Source organism: Argiope bruennichi, chromosome 9 (genome assembly GCF_947563725.1).
Source record: "Argiope bruennichi chromosome 9, qqArgBrue1.1, whole genome shotgun sequence".
Taxonomy (NCBI): Eukaryota; Metazoa; Arthropoda; class Arachnida; order Araneae; family Araneidae; genus Argiope; species Argiope bruennichi.
In genome coordinates this window covers 104,254,379-104,279,578 of record NC_079159.1, presented here as the reverse complement: position 1 = coordinate 104,279,578, position 25,200 = coordinate 104,254,379, and the positions used below count along the sequence as shown (strand labels likewise).

At 30.8% G+C, this 25,200-nt stretch overlaps 2 protein-coding genes across 5 annotated transcripts in view; one reads left to right on the top strand and one right to left on the bottom strand.

Annotated features, from left to right (window-relative positions):
- The window catches only part of LOC129984583 (adenylate cyclase type 2-like), a 150,767-nt gene extending 133,530 nt beyond the window's left edge, over nucleotides 1-17,237 (top strand). For 3 of the 4 annotated variants that reach the window (XM_056094499.1, XM_056094501.1, XM_056094500.1), the window contains exons 21-25: nucleotides 909-1,058; nucleotides 5,247-5,360; nucleotides 6,262-6,388; nucleotides 9,759-9,883; nucleotides 16,268-17,237. In XM_056094499.1, the coding sequence (XP_055950474.1) occupies nucleotides 909-1,058; nucleotides 5,247-5,360; nucleotides 6,262-6,388; nucleotides 9,759-9,883; nucleotides 16,268-16,402 (651 nt within the window). In that variant the 3' untranslated portion in view covers nucleotides 16,403-17,237. The remainder of the gene's footprint in view (nucleotides 1-908; nucleotides 1,059-5,246; nucleotides 5,361-6,261; nucleotides 6,389-9,758; nucleotides 9,884-16,267) is intronic. The other variant, XM_056094502.1, reaches the window with a different exon arrangement.
- Nucleotides 17,238-20,572: 3,335 nt separating this feature from the next.
- LOC129984642 (glycosyltransferase 25 family member-like) overlaps nucleotides 20,573-25,200 on the bottom strand; it is a 29,445-nt gene continuing 24,817 nt past the window's right edge. Inside the window, exon 12 of the mRNA XM_056094563.1 lies at nucleotides 20,573-24,085. Within this exon, the coding sequence (XP_055950538.1) occupies nucleotides 23,929-24,085 (157 nt within the window). The 3' untranslated portion in view covers nucleotides 20,573-23,928. The remainder of the gene's footprint in view (nucleotides 24,086-25,200) is intronic.

Genomic DNA, 25,200 nt, shown 5'->3' with positions numbered 1-25,200 from the left:
AGGCATTTAAAACAAAAAACTTAACAATGTTTGCAAATGTGGATGATTGTACTAAAACTTACAAGGCTGAAGAAGAACATGTAAAAGTTGTTTTTGTAACCATTGAAAATCATTTAACCATGCTGACAAAGAATTTTAAAAGGTATTTTCTTGTTGACGACACGCTGATAGCAAGCTACGAGTGGGTTAGGGATTCATTTCATAAGACTTCCGAAGGACTCTCAGTTGATGAGGAAGAAAAGTTCATAGACTTCACTACAAGTGGCGAAACTAAAAGACAATTTAGTAATAAATCACTATTTGAATTTTGGGCAGGAGTAGAGGATGATTTTTCTGCACTAAAAACACAGGCATTTCGCATTCTATTACCATTTTCAACATCCTACCTTTGTGAAACTGGATTTTCCGCTGTGGCTTTTTGAAGACAAAATACAGATCTCGGCTAAATATAGAAACAGAACTGAGATTGGCTATTTCTAATATTAAGCCTTCCTTCGAAAAACTTTGCTCTGAAAGACAGGCCCAAGAAAGTCATTAATAATTATTAAATTTATTTTTAATTTAGTATGTTTTATTAAATAAATTTTGATTTAGTAAGTTGTTTTACTTTATTAAGTTATTAAATATGTCGAAATGTATTTTGTTTTCTATGTGTATGTGTGCTTTCCTTCAGTCAGTTGATCAATTTTTTTAAATAATATTTTATCTTGGATATTCTCGCGACTCCCCTCTAGTGTGTTCGCGCCCCCCTAGGGGGGCGCGCCCCACAGGTTGAGAATCGCTGTCATAACTGATAGATTTTAATTTTTATACAATCTAAAAGAGCTTTTCCGAATATTATTTCTACTCTCCTTATTTCTACCGAGTCAATTTTAGTGAAGAACATTATGACGATTTTTCTTTTCCAGCTGGACTTGTACCATGAAGAATATAGTTCGGTTGCTGTTATGTTTGCTTCTATCCCTAATTACATGGACTATTACAGTGAATCTCTTCTGAATGACGAAGGACGAAAGTGTCTTCAAGTTCTGCATGAAATAATCTGCGAATTCGATAAGGTAAGAATTTTCTAATACAATAGTTTCGATATTTTATTTTAAAATGAAGATAATAAACGCTTAGTTTTTCACTTTTTTTTTTTCCTTTTTAAAAATCATTCATAGATTTTGGAGTTATGTTCAAAATTTATAATCTCGGAGAAAGAGCTCTATGTCTCTCTCAGTGTATTAAATTATTTTTAAGATAATTTCTCGCTTTGAAGTTACTGCAAGTTTTTAAAACATGGTATTTCCGCCAAGTGTCGTAATTAAAGTACAGAATGGTGGTGCTCATATAAGCAGGACGATATCCGAATCTCCTCCATGTCACGCCACATTAACTCTTTTATCCAACCGTTGCAGAATTAACATATAATAGGCTCCCACTGTATACAGTCATGTCTAACATCTTAAGAATTTGTAGTAACGACCTTATCACAAAGTTTTCATAAAATTCCCTGAAGTATAATCGATATGATTCATCATATCTTCACAAATCGATTGTTTACTAACCCTTTGTACTCGGATGATGCCTCTCACTCACCATTCAAAACTGTACATCATTTTGACGCTTGATTGATTTTTCAATTTAGATTTTTAAAAACGCCTACAGAATGGTAAAAAGACGTAGATTCATTTTTACAGGGAAATTCAACTGAAAGCAATTGTATGTATTTATTTTTTGGTGTAATAAGCAAGTCATGTATTAAGTGAATAATTATGTATCGAATTATTTTTCTGAGTGCAAAGAGTTAATCTATATTTATAATAAAGCTCTGTGTGTGTGTGTGTGTGTGTGTGTGTGTGTGTGTGTGTGTGTGTGTGTGTGTGTGTGTGTGTGTGTGTGTGTGTGTGTGTGTGTGTGTGTGTGTTGGCGCTCTACAGGCCAGACCATTCAACCTACAGCTACCAAATTTGGCACGTGTATACCTTGGAGGCCTGGAATGTGCACCTGGGGGTTATTTTTTCAAATTTTTAATTAGAATTTCATTTATTTAAAAATTAAGCGAAATTTTGGCGTGTTTCTGCTATAACTTCCGAAAATATTACCGCACAAAAAAGATTTTTACATGAAGTTAAAGATCAAAAATTTATCTTTTAAATCATACCAATGTTTAAAATTAAATTTCTATTTTTGATGAATTTTTAAATAAATATTTTAACTATATTTTTCAACAATTTTTTTCGTACAAAATAAAAATAAAATTTAAGCTGCATGAGCACGTTTCGCATTCATGGGAAAAAATTAGCTTTTTTCAAAGTGTTGCCATCACATTGATTAAAGCTCCAACTAAAAATAAATTAAATCTTTTTGGAAATGAAATCTGCAAAAATATAATTTTCGGCACGTGTCTGTAGAAAATGAAAAAAAATATGAAATATTTTTTCAAAAAAATAAATTCAAGAAAAATTATTTTATGATCTTTTACACTCTATATTATTAATCCAATAAATCAGTTTTATTTTAAGGCAAGTTTTGTTTAATATGAACAGGATATCCATTCAAATCAGGGCCACACAGCTAATTTGTAAACCTTTAGTAAGACACAGATCTGCTAAAATGGTCTAAATGGAAAATGATTATATTTTATGTAACTTGATTCAATAAATACTCTAATAAATAACGCATTTTTGATTTTACATTCTGCTATGGAAATCACGAATAACAATGTTCTTGAAACACTAATATTTTAAATAAAAAGAGTTAATTTCCAATCAACTAAATCAGTCACTTAAACTGACCGATTTATGAAAATTTGAATATCACTATTCAATAAAAAAAAAGGATCATTTTAGATTTTCCATCGATCGTTTCAAAGAAAATACGCCAATCAGCGCGCAGGTTTCTCAAGATTAATTGGCCTAAGATTATGAAAATGTTGAGTTTTTCTAAATTTTTAACATTCAAAACTTCATAAATAAGTCTTAGTTGATCGTGGAAAATAGAAACATTTATTCATTTATTTAAAATTTGGTGTGTCCAAAATATTTCTCAGAATATGATACCTTACTGCATTAAATTTAGACTTCATAATTTTTGAAATATATTTATAGGCCGGAGCAAAATATTATTATTGATTTCATTTCAATCCTTTTGAAAGCAAAACTAAAAACTGAATTTTATGCTGAATCTGAGAAATTTTTGTTGAATTATTGTTTGAGATATTACCTAAATTATGAAAAATATTTTGTAGTTCACATAAGACTTAAATACCGAGCGATTCTGTTTGCAATACTCATATTCAATAATAATAATAATAAATAAATAACAATAAAGATGATAAATAAAATAAAACGCTTGGTTTTATTTAAAAAATATCTTTATATTAAATGCAATTTCATCATTTCCACTTTAAATTAAAGTTGAAGTTTTACCGGAAATGACAACAAATTAGGAAAATATATATAGTAAATTGAACGAAACGATCTAAACAACAGTATAAGTTTGGTATGACTATCAAAATTTGAAGATTAAAAATGTTTTGTTTGCGAATCTATTAAGAGACCAGTTACTTAAAATATTTAATTGAAAATTGTAGCGAGCGGTAATACTGGCGAACCGGCTGGTCGCCAAAGGCGGCTAGTGTTAAATAAAGGGAAATTAAAGGTTTGTATGAAATGATGCCATCTACTGATTCAAGTTCAAAACTTCATTTAAAATAAAATAAAGACTATCATAAAATTTCTTTTCAGACCTTCGTTTCTTTTCATGGTTTAATTTTCATTATTGATACTAATATCGAGTTTTAAAAATATAAGGACAGGCATAAGCAAAGAATACATTCATTTCTGTCGATAGAATATATTTGTGAAAAAGAAGAAAACTTTATTTACAAAAATATTTGTTGGGAAATTTAGAAACTTATTTATGATTTCCTAAACTGAAGAGGCTTTTTATTTATTTTAACTCTCATTCCATAAATAGAATAAATTTATCTCTTAAAAGAAAGAATTAAAAACATTAGATTTGAATTAAATAAAAAGCGATTCAGTTATTGTTGGTTAGCTTTATAATTTATTGCATATGTTTCTATTGAAAAATTATTTAATTTATAAATTTTGATTTATAAAATGAAATAGTATTATTATGCATTGATATTTTGCATAAGGATTCATTTTTGCTTACATTCTTTAAAATAAAGAGCAAGATATTGTTTATATTTCAATTTGAAATCATTTTAGATGATTAACTACTTTTCAATTTAATGGTCTAAATTTTTTCTTTCAAATATTTTTATTTCTTAAAGAATATTCGGCTTTTATTTTCATGATTTTAGTTGCAAATGTTTCTTCAAATTATATTAAACCGCTTTCAAACTTTATATATATTTGTAGTCCGCGATTCATGCAAGAACTTTTAAAACATTTATAACTTTCTTTATGTAAATTACAACAGAACGATAAATATTAATTAAGCCGTGAAGAATTTACTTTATTTCATAATTACATCTTAGGAATTAGTTCTTGTAAATCACGCGACAGCAAACAATATTGGTTCGATAGGAATTTCAAAATATTTGAATATCAGAAAGATTTTAAAACTTGTGTTTGCATCAGCTGACATTCACAATTTGTTTTATTTTCGTTTTTAAGTAAAATATTATGAAATATAGAAAGCGTATCATTTCTTTAAAAATAAACTTTTCGCTGTCCCCCCCCCAAAAAAAAATACATAGCACAAAAAATTAATTATAAAAATAATTTTTCTGAATATTTTTTGAACTAATGTTTTTATATATGGAAATGAAAAATAAATTAATTTCTTAACATTTTTTTCCTTTCTTCCGATTTTTTAATTCAAAAATTTTTCACTCAATGATGGCAATACAAATGTGCAGAATGAAAAAGGCTCCAATCAATCATATCGCAGACTATTGATGTATAGTTATCTGTTTCTATGTTTCTCAAACTATAGAAATATTTCCATGGAATTGAAAAACTTTCATTTATTTTAGAATGGCAGAATTCACAGAAATATTAATTTTTGTTTAAAATTAAATTCTATTTTAACAATAATAATCGCTATCTTTAAAAAGATTGTGAAGAATAAATACATTTTAAGATCTTCTTTAACTGCTGTGGATTGCTATAGTTATATGTGTGCATAAGTTTGAATAATATTAAGGAAATAAGTTGGAAAAAAAAACATGCAATAATAAGGTTTTGTTCTATAAAAGAAAATTCATTTTTTTTTTTTCTCTTTTTCAGCTATTATACGAACCCCCTTTTTTGAAACTGGAAAAAATCAAGACGATCGGAAGTACTTACATGGCTGCAGCTGGTCTGCAACCTGGAAGAAATTCCAGCAGGACTTCCTACGAGGTGAGGCATCATTAAAATACATGAGTTGGAGATTTTCGAAACTATTCTTGTAACGAGATCCGCTTGCAAACTAAATCAATTATCTCTTGAATTCTTTTTTGTTGCAACCTTCGTTGCAAGGCAGCATGATGAAAATGATTTTGGAATAAAAGCAGAAAAATTGAAGAAGTTCCATTATTATTGAAAGTATAGATTTTTATGTAAACACTCCAAATGAAATTTTTATAAAAAAAAATTGTGTTATTAAAATATTGTTAGTTGGTGCATTGATAAAGCCTTTCAAAACTTGGACTGATAGGAATCCCTTAAATTTGATGTTGAAGCGTAACTCTGGAATTTGAATATGTTTTAAAGATTTTTTTTTGTTTGTTTTTGTTTTATTTCTGATATTAGGTAATTTGAAATCAGTTTTCATCAACATTTTTAAGTTATGTTCACAGACAGGCACAATTTTGAATAATATAGCCAGTTAACAACAATTTTGAACAAGCCAGTTAAGCAAAGTCCATTATATTTTACACTTGATAACAATTTCCATTTGATTTTATTAGCTTACATATATCTGTTGTCTACCTTCCTCTTTTCAAGGTAAAATTAAAATAAAGGGATAAAAATGATTTATGCAGAATCGGTATACAGCATTTATGTTGCGGTGTATACATTTGTGGCAAAGACAACAAACTGAGAGTAATCTGTGCTACACATTTCTTATTTTACAGATATAGAAGTAATGTCAAATAATGTAATATTTGTACCCTTAAAATTTGTTTAGTAACGTGGTTGAAAAGATTATTGTATTCGTGGAATGCGATAATAGCGCCAGTCCTAAAAAAATGCCATCTTTTATAGATAAAATTTGAGATTTCTGTAAATAATATGGTACTTTGTGTGCTTATTTTAGAGCTTTGGTCAACAGGAAGAAGATGCTACTCAGAATGTGCTGGTTATGACTAAATTTGCAATGACTATCATGGATGCCTTGCAAGAAATGAATGAAAGATTTCAACAGCATTTCCACCTCAGAATCGGTAATCATGTTTTTAGAACAATTTTTAACAATTTAATATGAAATTTATTTAATGAAGTTGTTATTCCTGTCATTGAATAGGAATATTTAGTATAATTCCTTTCATGATTTATTTTTTTGGCACCAGAAATTGTTACCAAAAAATCCTATTTGCTAATTAAATTTTGCTAGTAAACCAAGCTGTATTAAGAACCAACTAAAAATTAAGACTGCATCTAGTAACGGCCGTTATTAGTACGACTCCCTGCAATAATATCTAGATCTTATTTGTTCACAATTGCCAATTTCACTTAACTGCTATTTTACTCAATACTTCTAGAAACAATATACCATTGTTAAATCTTATTTAGGATGTGAAAAATTCAATATCGTTTTTCGCTAGAAATAGTTGTTTAAACCGTGGGCTTTGTAAGGTACAAAATCTATAGCTGGAATGTGTTTAAAAATAATGTGTGTATTGCAAAATAAAGCATAAACAATGAAAAATGACATTTTTTATGCCTTATTCTTCTTGTTGCGTACAGCCGACCACCCCGCCACCACTGAACGTAGCAGTATCGACAAGATAATCCATTTTTATGCCTATACGGGAATACAAAATTTTGCCTTTTTGCTGGTCCGCGGGGAAGAAATGTCTGAACTATACTTTTCATGTATTTAATTAAAATAGTAAGGAAAAATAAACGAACCAGTTAGCTTACCTAAACCACAGGTCCCATTTCTCGATTTTTGTCTCATATGTAAGCTCATAACCTGTATCAAGCTTGTCAAGTGTCAACCACTATCACTTGTAGCTTTTCTTTGTGGCCCTAGATTAAAAAGAAATGAAGTATATTTGTTTATGCATTTTGATTCGTTTATTTTATTAAAATATCATGGGAGAGGTATCTGGATGAAAATGCCCTTTTTGTTCGTCGCTGACTAAACCAAGATTTTCAATGAGAAATCCAAACGAAAATCTAAAAAAATGCATCTTAAGGCTCATATAACAGTCCATAGCTTTGTATAATTATAGTAGATTGTAGTAGTAGGAGTTTGTTGGAAAAAAACGCTGAATATTTATATTTTCCATTTTATTTTTCGATCACGTAATATATCTTCGAATTTTCCATGTTTAATCAAAGATCACTTTTGAGGACACAAAAAAATTCCTTCCGCGGGCTTAGATTTAACTATTCGAATAATGAAATTAGTCCTATTTTTATTTACTACCTCATTAAAATGTTTGAAAAATCGTATGAATGAGAAGATCGAAAAATCTTGTCAGTGTTGATTACTGAAATGTATACAACATTTTTCATTCCAAATATAAAAGATTCTCGCTTTGACCATTCCTTACGATTATGATGATATTTTTTCTCTGTCTGCTATCCCATCCATATGCAAAAAGCTACAAAATGTAGTGTAAACAGAGCTGCAAGTCCATTAACAAATCAGTGTTGCGATGTAAAAGTCATACTTTTTATATTAAATTTTTATCAACAGTATCTCCATAGTTTTCTTTCATGGTATTTGTTTAAACTAATGCACAGAAAGAAATTTGCAAATGGTGCAAATGTATTGCTTTCAAATTAAGTTTTAATGAATCTACGAATACTATTCGTTGAAAAGACTCCACTTTTAGTTCATGTTTGCGTTAGTTATTTTCTCCTTCTTTCAAACTTTAAGTGAGTTCTCCCACCCAGTATCCTGGACACGTAGAGAACGATTCAAATGTAAGCAAGTCTTATATTAGTATAATTTAATCTATACTTATATATAAAGCTCAATGTGTGTGTGTTGGCGCTCTACAGAAAAGACCATTTGACCTACAGCTATCAAATTTGGCACATGTATACCTTAGAGGTCGGGAATGTGCACCTGCTGTCCCTTTTTTTGATTTTTTGATTAGAATTTTAATTATTAATTAAAAACTAACTTTCCCGCCAAAAACTCCTTCCATTTTCTCCACCGCCAGATGAGTAAGGCTTCAGTTTTTTTTTTTTTTTTCCTAACAGTAATGAGGTTATTATTAACGATTATTTCAAACGATTCTGTTTATTTTCTTAATGTTTGATGCATTTAAAATTAAACATTGTTAATTAATCGATTTTTCAGATTCATTCTGAAGTACTTTTGAATTAAAATAATACAGAATAAAGGAAATTAAAAATTTCTAATCTGCATAGCGTTACCCTAACTGGCGTAGAAAATTTCACGCATTTGCGTTACCGTAACTGGCTTTGAAAGTTCACGCATGCGCATTGCGTTCTGATTGTTGACAATATTATCAACGGATGATTCTTGATTTAAATTATTTTTAGGTTAGTTGCATGCTTTTGTAATTAAATTGTATTTATGTTAGTTATATATTTTTTGTATATGCTTATAGTTTTAAGTACATCGTTTTTTAAGTAGTTTTTTTAAACCTGTTTTCGACCGATTATTTTAAACGATTCTGTTTATTTTCTTAATGTTTGATGCATTTAAAATTAAACATTGTAATTAATCGATCTGTTCATGATGAATCTGAGAAAATTTTGTTGACAAATTCTTGAGATATTACATAAATTAAGAAAGATATTCTTTAGTGCCCATAAAGTTGAAACGCTCAGTGACTCTGTTATCAATAATCATATTATAAAAAAAGGCTTTGTTTCAATAAAAAAATATTATTATATTAATTGTAGATTCATTCTTTCCACTTTAATTTAAAGCATAAATTCTGCGAGAGCTAACAGAAAATTAGAGAGCTATATATCACGTTATGACTGAAGGCCTTTATAATATTATGAGTGAATTATATGACTATCAAAATTTGAAGTTTTAAAATATTTTGATGAAGAATCTATTAAAGTAGGAATTGCGTAAAATATTTAATTATTAAAATTTTAACGAACATTAAGATTGGCGAACCGGCTGGTCGCCAATATTAATATTCTTAATATTAGAACAGGTGTCTTTATAAAAGCGTTACAATTTTCTTTCTAAGTCTATTTTTTGAGAAGTAACATTGATTTTTATATTTGCTTTTATACATGGTTAATGTTATTTTACAACTTTAGATGCTATTTTCTCAAATTCTAATCACTGATAGAATTTTTTTAACGAAAAATCTAATAAATTAAAATCTATTGCATATTTTTTTGTTCAAATTTGGTATTATAATTTTCATTATATTCTTCAGTTCCTGAACTCGACAATAAATTATGTATTCTTTTAGAAATACTTTATAGCTGTTTTAGTGCTTAACAATGCAAAAAAAAAAAAATGAAAATTTCTTGTTAATAATAAAGTTGGGATTGAGATTCAATGCTCTAATGAAGTCTTTGTCTTCCACATCTTTATGTATAAAGCGTTTAAAGTCTATTATTAGAAATTTTTTCGTTTAGGAATTGCTGTGGGACCTTTGTTAGCTGGAGTGGTGGGTTCGTCTAAACCACAGTACGACATATGGGGCGATACTGTCAATATTGCTAGTAGGATGGATAGTACTGGTGTTCCAGGTTTTATTCAGGTAATTCTTTTTTTTCCCCTATTATTCATTTCGGAAATTTTTTATAAAAAAATTGTATTAGTTCATGCACAATTTTTTTTCGAATTTCACTTTTTTGTTAAATAATAACCTGCCAAATTTTTTTGCAAATTTTAAATTGATATATGTAGCTGATTTACAAGGATTTTCGTTGTTCTGCAGCTGTCAAAAGATTTTTTTTTTCGTTTTAAATGCTGTATATTAAATACATTGTATATTTTTAAGCTTTTTAATTTGAACATATCCAAAAGTATTTCCTACGGAATTAGTAAATGTTTATACACAATTCTAAATTAAAATCAACTGTCAAAATGTATGGATGAATTCAGATTCTATTTCGACTTTGCTCTATGTATAAAAAGGGTAAAAAAATTCCGTAATGTATGGCTAAAAACACTTACTAAATACTTTTCTAAAAACACTTACACGATTAATAAAATATATATGGTGTAGAAAGTTGGGGACTGGAAAAGGGAACCCCCAGACTTGTATTACCTAAAGGCCCTCCAGAGGTTTTAATCTTGCCTTGTACTCAGCAAGCACTTTTTTTTTTTTTACACATGTCTGTGTCATAAAAAAAGTATCTCTCATCAACATATACTCCATTAACTAGCTATATGGCTGCTTATTATGTTATTAAGCGAACCTGTTTACTTGTATGGCAGTTCGTATTCTTGTACTGGCGTGACTTTTCAGGGGAATAAACAAGTAAATGAATGCTTTCATTTTCTTGGCAGTGCCTTAAAATATATTTTTCTAGCTTGGAAAATAAATCGTCTTTCCCAAATAATTCTCAAAATTACAAATTATCAATTTAACAAAAACAATTTTTCCTCTTTTAATTTTTTTTTTCACTTTCTTGTATGCGAAGTATCCAAAGAAAAAGTATTATTATAGTTAAAAGATTCGAGCTCGAAATTTTAAGGCATCTGCACATTTCAAACCTTCACACTTAAGATAAAAAAAACGCATATCTGGAATTATTCTTCGTCTTTGTATGAATACAATTACTCAAAACCTCTTTCAGGTAGATAGGTGAAATTTGGCATAGGATCTTGACACCAAATTTGTAGCTTTCTATCAAATTTCGAACGAAATTCATTCAGAAAAAGCTTATTTGTCCTGCTATCTGAGTACAAATTAATAAAGTACAAAATACCTACAAAACGAAAAGGACTAGATGGATGAAATTTGGTACGCAAATTTAGCATCTGAAGAACCGATCTGTATTCAAAGACAAATTCAAAGACGCAGCAACTTAGACAAATGAAATTCGGTCCCACAATTTTAACATATAAAATGATATCTTTCTCAAATTTTGAATCGCATTTGACGAGGGGTTAACTGTCTGTCGGTCTGAACTTTCACATGCATGTAAATGCGACAACTCAAAAACGCAATGATTTAAATGAACGAAATATGGTATGTGGTTTTTCTGACTACAATTGCTGTTCTGTGCCAAATGGGAAAATGGTGCCCAATATATATATTTGATTTTGGTATTTTTGTATTAACCTCATTCCTCCGCTAAATCGCCGAAAAACGCCCAGATCGCATTCTAATATGCTCTTTCATAAATACTGCTCATCAATGGCTTACGATTAAGAATATGCAAGAAATTTTCAGGGAGACTCCTTTCTCTAGTTCTCTGTCAAGTAGGCTTTGCTGCCCGTAATTCTCACAAATGGCATGCTTTTATTTTTAAAATTAGCAATTAGCGAACAAAAAGTTACAATTTCATCATAAATTTTCTTAGCTGAATTTCTCTTTTTAAGGTTTGTGACTACGTTCGGAATAAATTTTTTGGAAAACGTTCTAAAATAGTTATATTTTTTTAAATTTTTGCGTGAAAAAAAGATCGAAAAAGCATATATGAAACCAAAATATACTAGTTTAGAGACAGAATTTTAAAAAATAAAATTGGGAAAAAGGGGCTTCTTGTGGGTTAAAAAGAGGTATAAAGCATAGATTTTCTAGGTTAGAGGATTATCAAAGGGTTTACTTATCATTTTACATATATTTTAAGAATTATATTATCTATTCACTGACTGAACTAAAAAAATAAGTCGTATTTTTTATCCATTATTTAAATATTGGATTTCAAATAATAAAAAAACATGAAATATTCTGTTTTTCTTCTCACTGTGAAGCATTAAAACAACTATAAAATATTTCTAAATGAATAGCTTACTTTTTCTTTATTTCAAGAACAACAAAACAATTGAGAAATTATTGCATGAAATTTGAACAAAAAATGTGCATTAAACTTTAATTTATAAGGTTTTCTAATAATATAATCTGATATATAAAAATGTATATTTGTTTGTTCGTACCTTATGCGCTATCGTACCTTTCAACCGATTAAGATTAAATTTGGTCATCTTATTGCTTGCACCTGCGCGAAGGCTATAGGCACTGTAGTTATCATATCTAATATATAAAAATGTGTTTTTTGTTTGTTCGTACCTTATGCGCTATCGTACCTTTCAACCGATTAAGATTAAATTTGGTCATCTTATTGCTTGCACCTGCGCGAAGGCTATAGGCACTGTAGTTATCATATCTAATATATAAAAATGTGTTTTTTGTTTGTTCGTACCTTATGCGCTATCGTACCTTTCAACCGATTAAGATTAAATTTGGTCATCTTATTGCTTGCACCTGCGCGAAGGCTATAGGCACTGTAGTTATCATATCTAATATATAAAAATGTGTTTTTTGTTTGTTCGTACCTTATGCGCTATCGTACCTTTCAACCGATTAAGATTAAATTTGGTCATCTTATTGCTTGCACCTGCGCGAAGGCTATAGGCACTGTAGTTATCATATCTAATATATAAAAATGTGTTTTTTGTTTGTTCGTACCTTATGCGCTATCGTACCTTTCAACCGATTAAGATTAAATTTGGTCATCTTATTGCTTGCACCTGCGCGAAGGCTATAGGCACTGTAGTTATCATATCTAATATATAAAAATGTGTTTTTTGTTTGTTCGTACCTTATGCGCTATCGTACCTTTCAACCGATTAAGATTAAATTTGGTCATCTTATTGCTTGCACCTGCGCGAAGGCTATAGGCACTGTAGTTATCATATCTAATATATAAAAATGTGTTTTTTGTTTGTTCGTACCTTATGCGCTATCGTACCTTTCAACCGATTAAGATTAAATTTGGTCATCTTATTGCTTGCACCTGCGCGAAGGCTATAGGCACTGTAGTTATCATATCTAATATATAAAAATGTGTTTTTTGTTTGTTCGTACCTTATGCGCTATCGTACCTTTCAACCGATTAAGATTAAATTTGGTCATCTTATTGCTTGCACCTGCGCGAAGGCTATAGGCACTGTAGTTATCATATCTAATATATAAAAATGTGTTTTTTGTTTGTTCGTACCTTATGCGCTATCGTACCTTTCAACCGATTAAGATTAAATTTGGTCATCTTATTGCTTGCACCTGCGCGAAGGCTATAGGCACTGTAGTTATCATATCTAATATATAAAAATGTGTTTTTTGTTTGTTCGTACCTTATGCGCTATCGTACCTTTCAACCGATTAAGATTAAATTTGGTCATCTTATTGCTTGCACCTGCGCGAAGGCTATAGGCACTGTAGTTATCATATCTAATATATAAAAATGTGTTTTTTGTTTGTTCGTACCTTATGCGCTATCGTACCTTTCAACCGATTAAGATTAAATTTGGTCATCTTATTGCTTGCACCTGCGCGAAGGCTATAGGCACTGTAGTTATCATATCTAATATATAAAAATGTGTTTTTTGTTTGTTCGTACCTTATGCGCTATCGTACCTTTCAACCGATTAAGATTAAATTTGGTCATCTTATTGCTTGCACCTGCGCGAAGGCTATAGGCACTGTAGTTATCATATCTAATATATAAAAATGTGTTTTTTGTTTGTTCGTACCTTATGCACTGTCGTACCTTTCAACCGATTAAGATTAAATTTGGTCATCTTATTGCTTGCACCTGCGCGAAGGCTATAGGCACTGTAGTTATCATATCTAATATATAAAAATGTGTTTTTTGTTTGTTCGTACCTTATGCGCTATCGTACCTTTCAACCGATTAAGATTAAATTTGGTCATCTTATTGCTTGCACCTGCGCGAAGGCTATAGGCACTGTAGTTATCATATCTAATATATAAAAATGTGTTTTTTGTTTGTTCGTACCTTATGCGCTATCGTACCTTTCAACCGATTAAGATTAAATTTGGTCATCTTATTGCTTGCACCTGCGCGAAGGCTATAGGCACTGTAGTTATCATATCTAATATATAAAAATGTGTTTTTTGTTTGTTCGTACCTTATGCGCTATCGTACCTTTCAACCGATTAAGATTAAATTTGGTCATCTTATTGCTTGCACCTGCGCGAAGGCTATAGGCACTGTAGTTATCATATCTAATATATAAAAATGTGTTTTTTGTTTGTTCGTACCTTATGCACTGTCGTACCTTTCAACCGATTAAGATTAAATTTGGTCATCTTATTGCTTGCACCTGCGCGAAGGCTATAGGCACTGTAGTTATCATATCTAATATATAAAAATGTGTTTTTTGTTGGTTCGTACCTTATGCACTGTCGTACTGTTCATCCGATTGCGATGAAACTTAGTCAACTTATTGCTTACGCTTGCGCGAAAGGTTATATTTTAAAATTAACAAAAGACAAAAGGTAAACGGCACATGTCATTCGGAGTTAATCGCTCGTATATCAAACAAAATAAAATTATTATCATTGATGTCAATCAATGAGAATGAAATGAAATCTAAAATATTTTGTGCAAGAGCTAATTTTTTTCTTCTCATGAATAAATAGTTATTTACGCAGAATGTTGTGATTCCGCGAGCACAATATTTTATTCAGTTATGCCGGGCTTACACTCGGCCAGTCATCCTGACAGAACAACATACCGCTGTATTGTATTTTCCCCTTACTGTGCATGCGTTTGTATTTTCCCCCTTACTGCGCATGCGTTTGTATTTTTCCCTTACTGCGCATGCGTTTGTAAAAATTGGCGGGCTTTTTGACGTGAAAAAAATTGATCATTTATCATAGATTAATTCCAACATTTTTTTGCACTTTATTCTTTCTGATGCTAGGTTGTAACCTTTTTTAAATTTTATTTCCCATTTCTTTTCTATAGTTTTCCAAATTTAGGTATGTTGACCCTTTTTTTTTTTTTTATTTTACCATGCTTCTTTGTGTAAATATCCATCATTTTCCTTTCCTTCATCACGCAGTAAAAAAAAAAGAAAAATTTAGGGACGTTAAAATGGCAATTTATAGCCAAGCATGGAATGCCTGAATCTATCTTACTAAATTGTAGCAAACATAAATCCTTTCTGCGCACGCGCTGCCTACTAGCCGTCTTTTAACTGGGTGAGTGTAAATCCGGCATTTATCTGACACATACAAAATTGGCACATAGAAATAAGCCAATTCGAGCTTCTCAAACAAACGAGGCAATAAAGCGATCGCTCAACGAATTGCTTATTCACGTGCTTCATAATCTGATGATTAATATGCGGCAAAAATCGAAAGACAACGTTTATAAGCTACCTGATCACGCGCATCAGAATCAAAAAACCAATATGCGGCAAGAAGCGAGGCAACTATTCTTAACGAAAAGTCGACTGGAGAAAATGTGCTCATTCCATGCATTTCCATTATTCCCACTGACATGCCTTTCGATTTCAAACGACTGCATTTTCCCATTCGACTTGCATTCTCGATGACCATCAACAAGGTGCAAGGTCAGTCACTTCAAGCGTGCGGGAATGAACCTAGAAAATCCATGTTTTTCACATGGCATTTGTATATTGGATTCTCACGAGTCGGACGGCCAAGAAATTTGTTTTTGCTGAAAACCGAAAACCAAAAAAATATTGTCTACCTTAAAGCTCCTAAATAATAAAGTAAAAATAATAATAATAAATGTTATTTGTTATTTATACTCTCCTTTATATATCATTCAATTTCAATTAATGTATCCATTATCGACAAGAAAAGAAATATCATTCTTTCGATCATTTCTAATTTAACAAGACAGCTATTTTAAATTTCAAACGATATTTCCAAAATTTCTTTTGTGGCAGCAACGCACCGAATACCAGCTAATCAAATATCTTTATAAAATCAATATAATTTTCCAAAAAATGGACATAGGAACAAAATTCAAACGATTTTATAAAGAAACCTGTTTCAACTAAACTAAGTATTGTTAGTACTAAATTTTTAAAAAATTTAGAATTTCACAAAAATGAAATAAATCTTTTGATATTGCCACTTATCTTAAAATCGGATAGAAAGAACCCATTATTAATGGACATTTACTTACAGGTAACAGAACCAGTTGCAGAGATACTGAAGGAAAGTACAAAATATGAAATTAAATGTCGAGGACAGACTTTCATTAAAGGTAAAGGCATGATGACGACGTACTTGGTGCAGCCCTGTGAAGTTACGAGACTGTAACAGAATGACTGAGTGGCATCGCGGCAAAAGCATTTCTCTTCTCAGAACAGCACACAAGATTTCTACATAAGAATGAAAAAATTCATTTTCATCATCAGCTTTCTGTTCATCTTCTGTTCTAGCTAGTCTATATGTTGTGAATACTTCACCTGCGTTGAAACGTTATTAGTATTTCTCTGGATTGCATTCATCTTTGATGATCAGTGACATATAATATGAAAAATGGACTTTCTCCATGGAATACTTCAATGACTTACTTTAGATAGAAACTAAGCATGTGCCAATTGCCGAGAGGAAAAAGGTTCATAAACAATTGAATATTTTATAGATATTTTTTTAAATTGAATGAATGTAATTAATTCACAGTGCACATCAGTATTCTACTTACATTTCATGTGAATGAACTTGCATTCATAGAACTGTTACATTATGTATTAAATGTTTAATAGTATTGCTTTTATGTAATTTAAGAAAAATCGGTAGATTTTAACTTGCTCCTAATTTTTAACTAGATTAATTAACTTATTTTTAGAAATAGTATGTTTCAGATGCATTGTATTTTTGTTGATATGCATGTTTGCCAAACGAGTGCCTTGCCGATGAACAAATTTAGAACCATTTTGTGTGCTCGAAAGATAAACTATACATAGATTTACAATCAATTGGGTCACAATTTGTGCATGCAAGTATCGAAGTGTTTTTTGGATATAAAACAGTTAAATACAAACTCCTCGTCTGATGGAAAAACTTTTTGATGCAATGAATGGAGATTGAATGTCATTGTAAATATTGTTATGTTGCATTTTAGTCTTTTAATTAAAAGAAGTTCTCAATATTATTTGTTTGTAATTTTTTACGTCTATTTTTTACCCTTAATAATGAGGTCAAAATCATTGAATCAAGGATTTTATTAAATATCCAGTGGAGCAGTTTGGGAACAAAAAGTACTACGGAAAATATTCAAGAAAACACAAGAGTACATTAAAAAAAATACTTACCTATAAATAGCTCAAATTTTTAATTGTATATATATCTAAACTGTATTTTAGAAAATTGTTTTCTTTACCCTGATGTGTAATTTTTAACTAAGTGCATTATAACGAATGAGTTTCCTTTGGCGTAGTGTAAAAGCGAAAAACAGAACGAAATAATATTAGAAGAATGTTTAGCAAAATATATTACAGCGGATGGGTTTCTTTTCGGGATAGTGCCAAAGTGAAAAACAGACCCAAATAATATCAGAAAAAAGAAATTTATCAAAGTGTATTATAACGAATGAGTTTCCTTTGGCGTAGTGTGAAGGCGAAAAATAGAACCAAATAATATCAGAAGAAAGAATTCTTAGCAAAGTGTAATACAGCGGATGGGTTACCTTTGGGGATAGTGCCAAAGTGGAAACCAGAAACAAATAATGCTAGAAGAAAGAAGGCAAGGAATATTAAAAAAGAAAATGGGAGCCTTAAATGAGTGGGAGACGTAAAAATAGAATCAGCAAGTAATTTTTGTTCACACTGAGATGTGGCATGAGCAGTCGATTCATCGCCACAATCGATAGGTTTTGCCTCCCACTATTGTATAGTGAACAAATTTCAGTGCTTTCATGGGCTGTTAGGTTGGTTTGTGCTGTTTATTGGCGCAAGAGCCATATTTGGCTATGCTGCGCCATCATGGGCTGTTAGGAGAGCAGTCCTAGTTTGTGTATTTCCTATTTCTCAATTGTTTCTTTTTTTGTTTCCAATTTTTATATTCCCATTTCAGTTGTCCGATTGAAAACAAGCTTTTAGACATAATTTCATGTGGTGACGCAACTCTGCAGCCTGAATGGACGAACAGCCACTAGAAATGACATAAATAACAAGCCATATTTATGATGAATAAAGGCTTTATTTTAAAATTAAACTGGGATTTGGAGAGATTAAAAATTGTCTCGTTGCAAAAGTAGATCATCTGTTTAAAACGGATTTGGCTCTTTTTTTTCTGCAACACAGTAGAGGAGTTACAGGAAAAGAAAATGATTGATATCTATTATTGTAGAACTGATTAATTAGTGTAATGACATATCTTTTAAAGATAATGTATTGAGGGCTCTCCTAAGATCTTCATTCTTTTGGTATTAATTATTGTGTGAATAATTTTATTTTCTATTACTTCCATCTGGTAAAACTGTTTTTGCTATTACACCCCAAACTAGACTTGTATTTGCTGTAACTGGTCGGAAGTAAGATATGTAGATAAGCAAATTCTTCTCAGTCGATTACATAATATGAAATTCTATAAGCTTAATTGAAATAATTTTTGACATAACTGATGTGAGGGATTTATGCAAGATCCTTCTGAAATACTTTATATAATTTATCCACGGATTAGGAATGCTATGCATTTAGTTTTTGAGGACAGTAATACAATTGTTGAAGAAAATGCTTGCTTCCATTTTTATAATGTCGAGTCTGATTTTCCATCTCAGTATGCATTTTTTGAGAAGGTCCAATGCTTTTTCGGACAGTTCTGCCATGAGTCTAAATTGTTGCAATCGTGCCAGTCTAATGTTGGTTAGTCGGCCGAACTGTTCTGCAATATAGATGAAGTAGAACATAACCATCGAATGCTAAAATCAAACCTCACTGGAAGCAGGGTTCCACTTCTTCATCACTTCCATCGGTTCGGCAGATATGGTTCTCAATATCTGTTACCTTATATATGTGTAATCATCGTCCATGTGTGTTGTTATGTGTGTGTGTGTGTGTGCGCGCGCGCGCGCGAAAATAAATAAGAAAAAAACAAGAAAGCATCTTTCCTTGGATTAAACACACACACCCAGCTACAATATCCTTCATTCCTTTATTCGATTTTTCTCACCGTCCTCTGCAAGTGCAATTTATGAGTTTTTATTTCACAGATTTTCTTTTAAAACTGCGTCTCCTTTTCCTCGTCATAATGAAAACGTTCCAAATTACAGATGTAACTGCAACTGCAAACTGGGTCCAGAATTTCTAGCTTTAATACGCCTAAATATGAAAATCTATGAAAGCGAAGGATAGTATTCATCGAAAAGAATTCAAACACAACAAGGTATGTCAGATATTTGATTAATTTTTCGTGAATCTTCAATTATTTGCTTCGTGATATATGCCAGAATAATCATTCTGTTTATTCCTCAAAATTTGAAACAAGATATCAATTTGGTTTTATTGTGTTGACATCATTTCGTGCATATAAGTGATATGTTTTATGATTAATTAATAATTTTGCTCTTTGTTTGTTGATATTCTGATAATTTTTATTGTATTATTTTTACCATTAATGAATTTAAAATATAAATAATATGTAATTATTACAAAATATTATCGATTCCAAAAGCTCTTACTCCTTAACAGAACAACATTATTCATCTTTCATTTGTCTTAGTAAAAATAATAAGAATTTTCTCCCTTATAATTTATTTTAATATAATCCATTATACCAATTTTATTCAGCAAACGTAAAAATGGAGCATAATTTTAAATATATAGTTGTTATAACATAGTTATATATAATTATATTTTAAAGACCAAAAGTTTATTCATAATTTTAATGGCTACAAAGGTTTTAGAGGCTAATAATTTAAGAATGGTAATTAACGAACAGGAATGAAAACAATTTTTGAGCCCCTTGCAGCTAGATTTTTTAAATTTGCTTTCACACAAAAATACTTTTCCAAAAGGGAAAGGGCCATGCCAAATTTGGAAATAGAAAAATGAGATGTTTCACTTCTCTAGAACCATTGTTTTGACAACTGCCTTTGCACACACCTTACCATATTGAAAGCACATATACGTAACAGGTATAAAGAATATTGTGGACTTCTCCTAAAATTTCTTTCAATTTTATGTTGGAAATAATATTTAAGAAATTATTAAGATGAAAGAAAATGTAATAGACTAAATATGTTTCATTCAGAAGATGATATTTAAATTTTTAAAAAGTATATAAAGCATTCCTATGCAATATTTTTTAAATATAGAGATTCGTTATTTTTTTTTAATCTGCATTTTCTTAAAATAATATCAACTAAACAAGATTTTCTAACCACTTTCCCTTCTCTCTCATAATCTCATCAGATGACCTGTAATAAAATACAAATGCTGAAAATCGAATAGCGTTTAATATAAAAATACATATAAACAAACTGCCTAATTTTATAATAAAATTTATTATCTTTTCTTACAAACAATAGTATAATTCAATAATAATAAAAGCAATAACACAAGACAAATGCAAACACAAAAAGTGTAAAATTGTTTCCGCATGGCACTGACAAAAATGAATACATCGTTAAGTAGTCCCGATGGCGGCTAAAATAAAAGAAAATAAGTATTGAAAATAATAATGTTATAAACGATGAGCAATACGAAAAGTGAAGTGAAAAAATATCTCCAATATCTGTATCACATGCTCGTTCAAGTAAAAAGAAGATTCTTGTTACACATGAATAGCTATTTGAGCATGACATTTGGCAGTTATCATAAAGAATATATATGGCTTTTAAAACAATCTCGATGTTATTAGTTAATTTCATAACAGTGCAAATGCAACTACATTCAACCCTCGATTTACACCGCAAGTGGTTGATTCAAAATTTCCGCAATTTGAATATCTATTTGGATTTGAAAACTGTATGTAATAAACCTATATGATGAAATTTATACATTAAATTTGATTTGGAGAAATTTTTTTAATAAATATTCCTTACTTCAAACTTGAGTATATTCTGGTATAATTCTTTCTTTCTTTCCCGAAAAAAGTGTTTATTCTGCACGACATTCTTTTACTAATAAACAAATTTGGAATAAATATCCTTTTATTGATGTTTTAGATTTTTTTCTTTTTGTCCTTTTACCAGCTATATAGCAGAATTTGTTTTGATGAAATCCACACTCAAATGTTTGTGGTTCCTATAAATTTTCCAGTATGAAGATAAGGAAGCATACAATACAGTCATATCATGTTCACATGATAAACATTTAATTGGCACGACAATTTGAAATCCATTACACATCTTGCGGATGAAAAAGCTGCAACTGGAAGACGGGTATAATTTTTATTTCGCGATTTTGATATCATTCCATCCTTTATTCTTAATAACAATCAATCTCTTCTTAAACCAGTACAAATCTTTTTATAACAGCTATTCAATAACAATCGATCAATTCTAAGATTAAGGGTCCCAATTCTATGTAACTAGCAAAATACTGAAATTTAGTGCTTTTGCTGAAATATCATTACAGAAATAATGTAATAAATGTAATGAAATAAATCTAAAAATCCACTGACCTGAAACATTTGTCAATTTTATAAATAAACACATTCAACTGTTTTTCCCATTTCTAACAAATATATATATATATCGATTTTACAAACTGTGTGCAGTGATGTGGAGAATAAATGGCATTAGGCATGTAAAAAAAATTTTTCATCCAAAATTATTATTAATAACTTATCTAAAGTAAATGCTACCTGGATTATAGCATTGTTTTTCTTCACCCTTTTATCATATTAAAAAGTTATATAATATATAAAAAACAATGATATAAATGCTCCAGGTATCAGGGGGAGCAGTAGTTTTATCTTTCTTGACCCATTTCTTTTGTTATGCACCTACACTATATGCTCTTTTTATGTGGTCTATAAATACTTTCCGAGAATGGAAAAAGTTTGACAGGATCATATTTAAAATTTTATTACAGCCTGAAATTGACTACAAAGAAAGCAAAATAAAATTTACAGCTCTGGATTTTTTTTTTCTTTCTCTTTCATGCTTTTGCTTGATCTGCATCGATTCAAATTCAAGTGCTGAGTAACCACAAGCAACAACTGCGACTCGCCAGAAGGCACACGGAAAATTCTGAATCACTGGATGCTGCGATAATATTGATAGGAGCTAAGATTGAATTCTTAGGACCATCAGCAACCACAATATAACCCCTCCCATCATCAATAGGGGGGGGTCAGCTTTCCCCACACCATTTCTGTACCTGATGATCACTATTATATCGGAAGCTTCTCATACTTATGTCTGTAATCACCCCCCCCCCAGTAGAACCAAGTGTTGAGTAAACTAAAGTTCACCCAAATATGTTAAACATATTAAACCAAAGTTCAACTTATAAATCAAGGGTTGAATGTATAACATTAGTCAACACAAATGACGATTTATATATATATAATAGAAAAAATAAGCAAGCATTGTTCTATGACTCGAATACAGCTTGACTAGGTTTCAAGATTTGGCATCAATAACTAGTAAAAAAAAATTTAAAATAATAAAGTGGTGTACATCTTAACAAGTGAATCATAAAAATGTAAAAATCAACACTTTCTAAATAAAATATTTTATGGAATAAAAGAAGCAAACTTAAGGCTAAGATATAAAACAGCAGACGAGAAAAGACAGAAAAGCTTAAACATCTTTTCGTGATTTTTGTCCATCAAATGTCGTAAATTATGGGAAACATAAAATAAAATATATATTAAATAAAATTTGATAATTGATCAGATGCTTTGAGAAAAATCCTTCATGATTCTAGCTGCTCTAATTTTCTTTTGCATGTTGCTTCCAAACAGCAATGCAGAAATCCGTCGATTTAAGCCAATTAAAAATAACCAGATTCATTTGGTTATTATTTTGAGCACCAAGTTCAAATTCCAATACAAAAGGTATTCTTTTTATAACCAGTCTATTTAGTTTATTAAGTATATAATTAAAGAAATGTCCGATTCAGATTCTTTATCATAGGTTTCTAAAACACCAGAAAAATAACAAAGCAATTACAACAACGAAAAGACTTTTGACCTATTCATTCAGGATAAATAATCGTAATGTATATTTTCTGGCCATAATGCGCATGACAGAGTCAGAATCATTGCATATTTGTGTGGCAATAATATACATTAATGTGACACTAGAGTGCAAGTTAATAGTCGGGCCAATGTTCCATATATAGTAATTAAACCTTATGAGAGCTTTTCAGTACCTCCTGATTTCTAGTTTTCCTCTATTTTGAACTTTTTTTATAACTGCCGCAAAAATTGGTAAGCACTATAACCTCAGCTAGTTTCAGAATTCATGTGCCTCAAAAACCCGTGGTAATTTGCTGTGCACTAAAATAGAATGGGATTGTCCTTTTCGTATGAGCAGCTGGTCGCAATTACCTTCCATTCCACCCTCTATCTCAACTTTGCATCAAAGCTTTGTCGAAGAGGCGAGTTCAGACTCATATTGTAAATGTCGATCAACATTTTCCATTAGAGCAGCTAAAATTATAAGAATTCCTCTGATAAAGCATCACATCAAATATTTTTATACTCTTAAATAAAAGTTTTTTTCTTCATTCCACAATCTTTAAGAGCAAATGCACAGAAGATGATTCGATTTCCGTCTCTTTTCCAAAATTCACAACAGAAATAAAATGTTAAAAAAAATGAAATGCACGAATAAAAACAAAAAACATAGCTGTCGTCTTTGGTCAACAATCAGACTGAGGGTCTTGCTAGAGTTCGTCCTTGACGACAGAGAGCGCCAAATCCGAGTCTTCTGTATCGCTGATGTAATTCGCCTCGCCTGTGTAGTGGGTGGGGTAGACAAGCAAGGGTTGGGCAGAAAATGCCCGCAAATTCCTCTTCGGATAATACCCCTTCCATACCTCCCTGAAAAAATACAAAATGCAATCATGATGGTAATGCAAAGATAATAATCAATGAGAAATTGTAATTTAAACTCTATATCCTTAGCAAATCGATTAATTTCATTATTTTGTATTTGCTATTATTTTTATGGTTTCGTATTATACGAGGGTTGTAAATAAAGCAATAACAACATACCTAGAAAACATTTTATTAATATATGTATAATTACACTGCTTAATTTAATCACCAGCTCAGTCTTTTTACCTTTTGCTAGATGTCAGGAAGTGGTGGGATACCGTTAACAAAGTTGTTTATTGTTGCCAGCGATAGAACATCCTACTGCTAGACCCACAGAAAGCAAATCAGAAAATCGGATGCATCAAAGGGTTTCCCCCCTCCCAACTTAGGAACAAGGTCAACTATGTCACAAAGATTCATGTTAGGTGAATACGGAGGATGTTCCAATACCTCCCAAGACCAAAGTCGCAAAAAGCTTGTGAAGCATGGCAACGAGCATTGCCCTGTAACACGATAGAAAAACTGTCTATACGTTAGCGAGTTAGTGGATGGAACTCAGAGTGAAGCAATTGCCCTCATGTTAAGGCTTTTCTTCAGTATGCGCCTCACTGTTCGATGACCGATCCCGAATTCGATGGACAATTCCGGATAGCCCATCGACGGTCTATGGAGATGAGACCATTTATGATGTCAATATGATGGTGACGAATGAACGACACACTTGTGCGGTGGTATTAATCCGACTGCATTAAACATTTTGCCCCATCATACATACGGCCTATAAGGTAATGCATTCTCATTACAGGCTTCAGAAACCTTTGATAACATTATATTGCATTTTTGCCAAAGGGAACCTCGATTTTAAAGCATGACCGCTGATTATATTTTGTAAACATGATTCAGGGGAGGTAGAAATGATATTGCGTAATTCAATGCTATGCAACAACTACTATTTCTTCTGGATCGACGATTTTATGTATTCTACACATCGATAACAAAATCACTTCACACTTCCAATAACCTGTTAGCGCATGCCCGATACTCTGATTTTTTGGGTTACGTTGCCTCTACTTTATTTATAGCTCTCGTACAATGTAGTCGATATCAGGTCTCTTGAA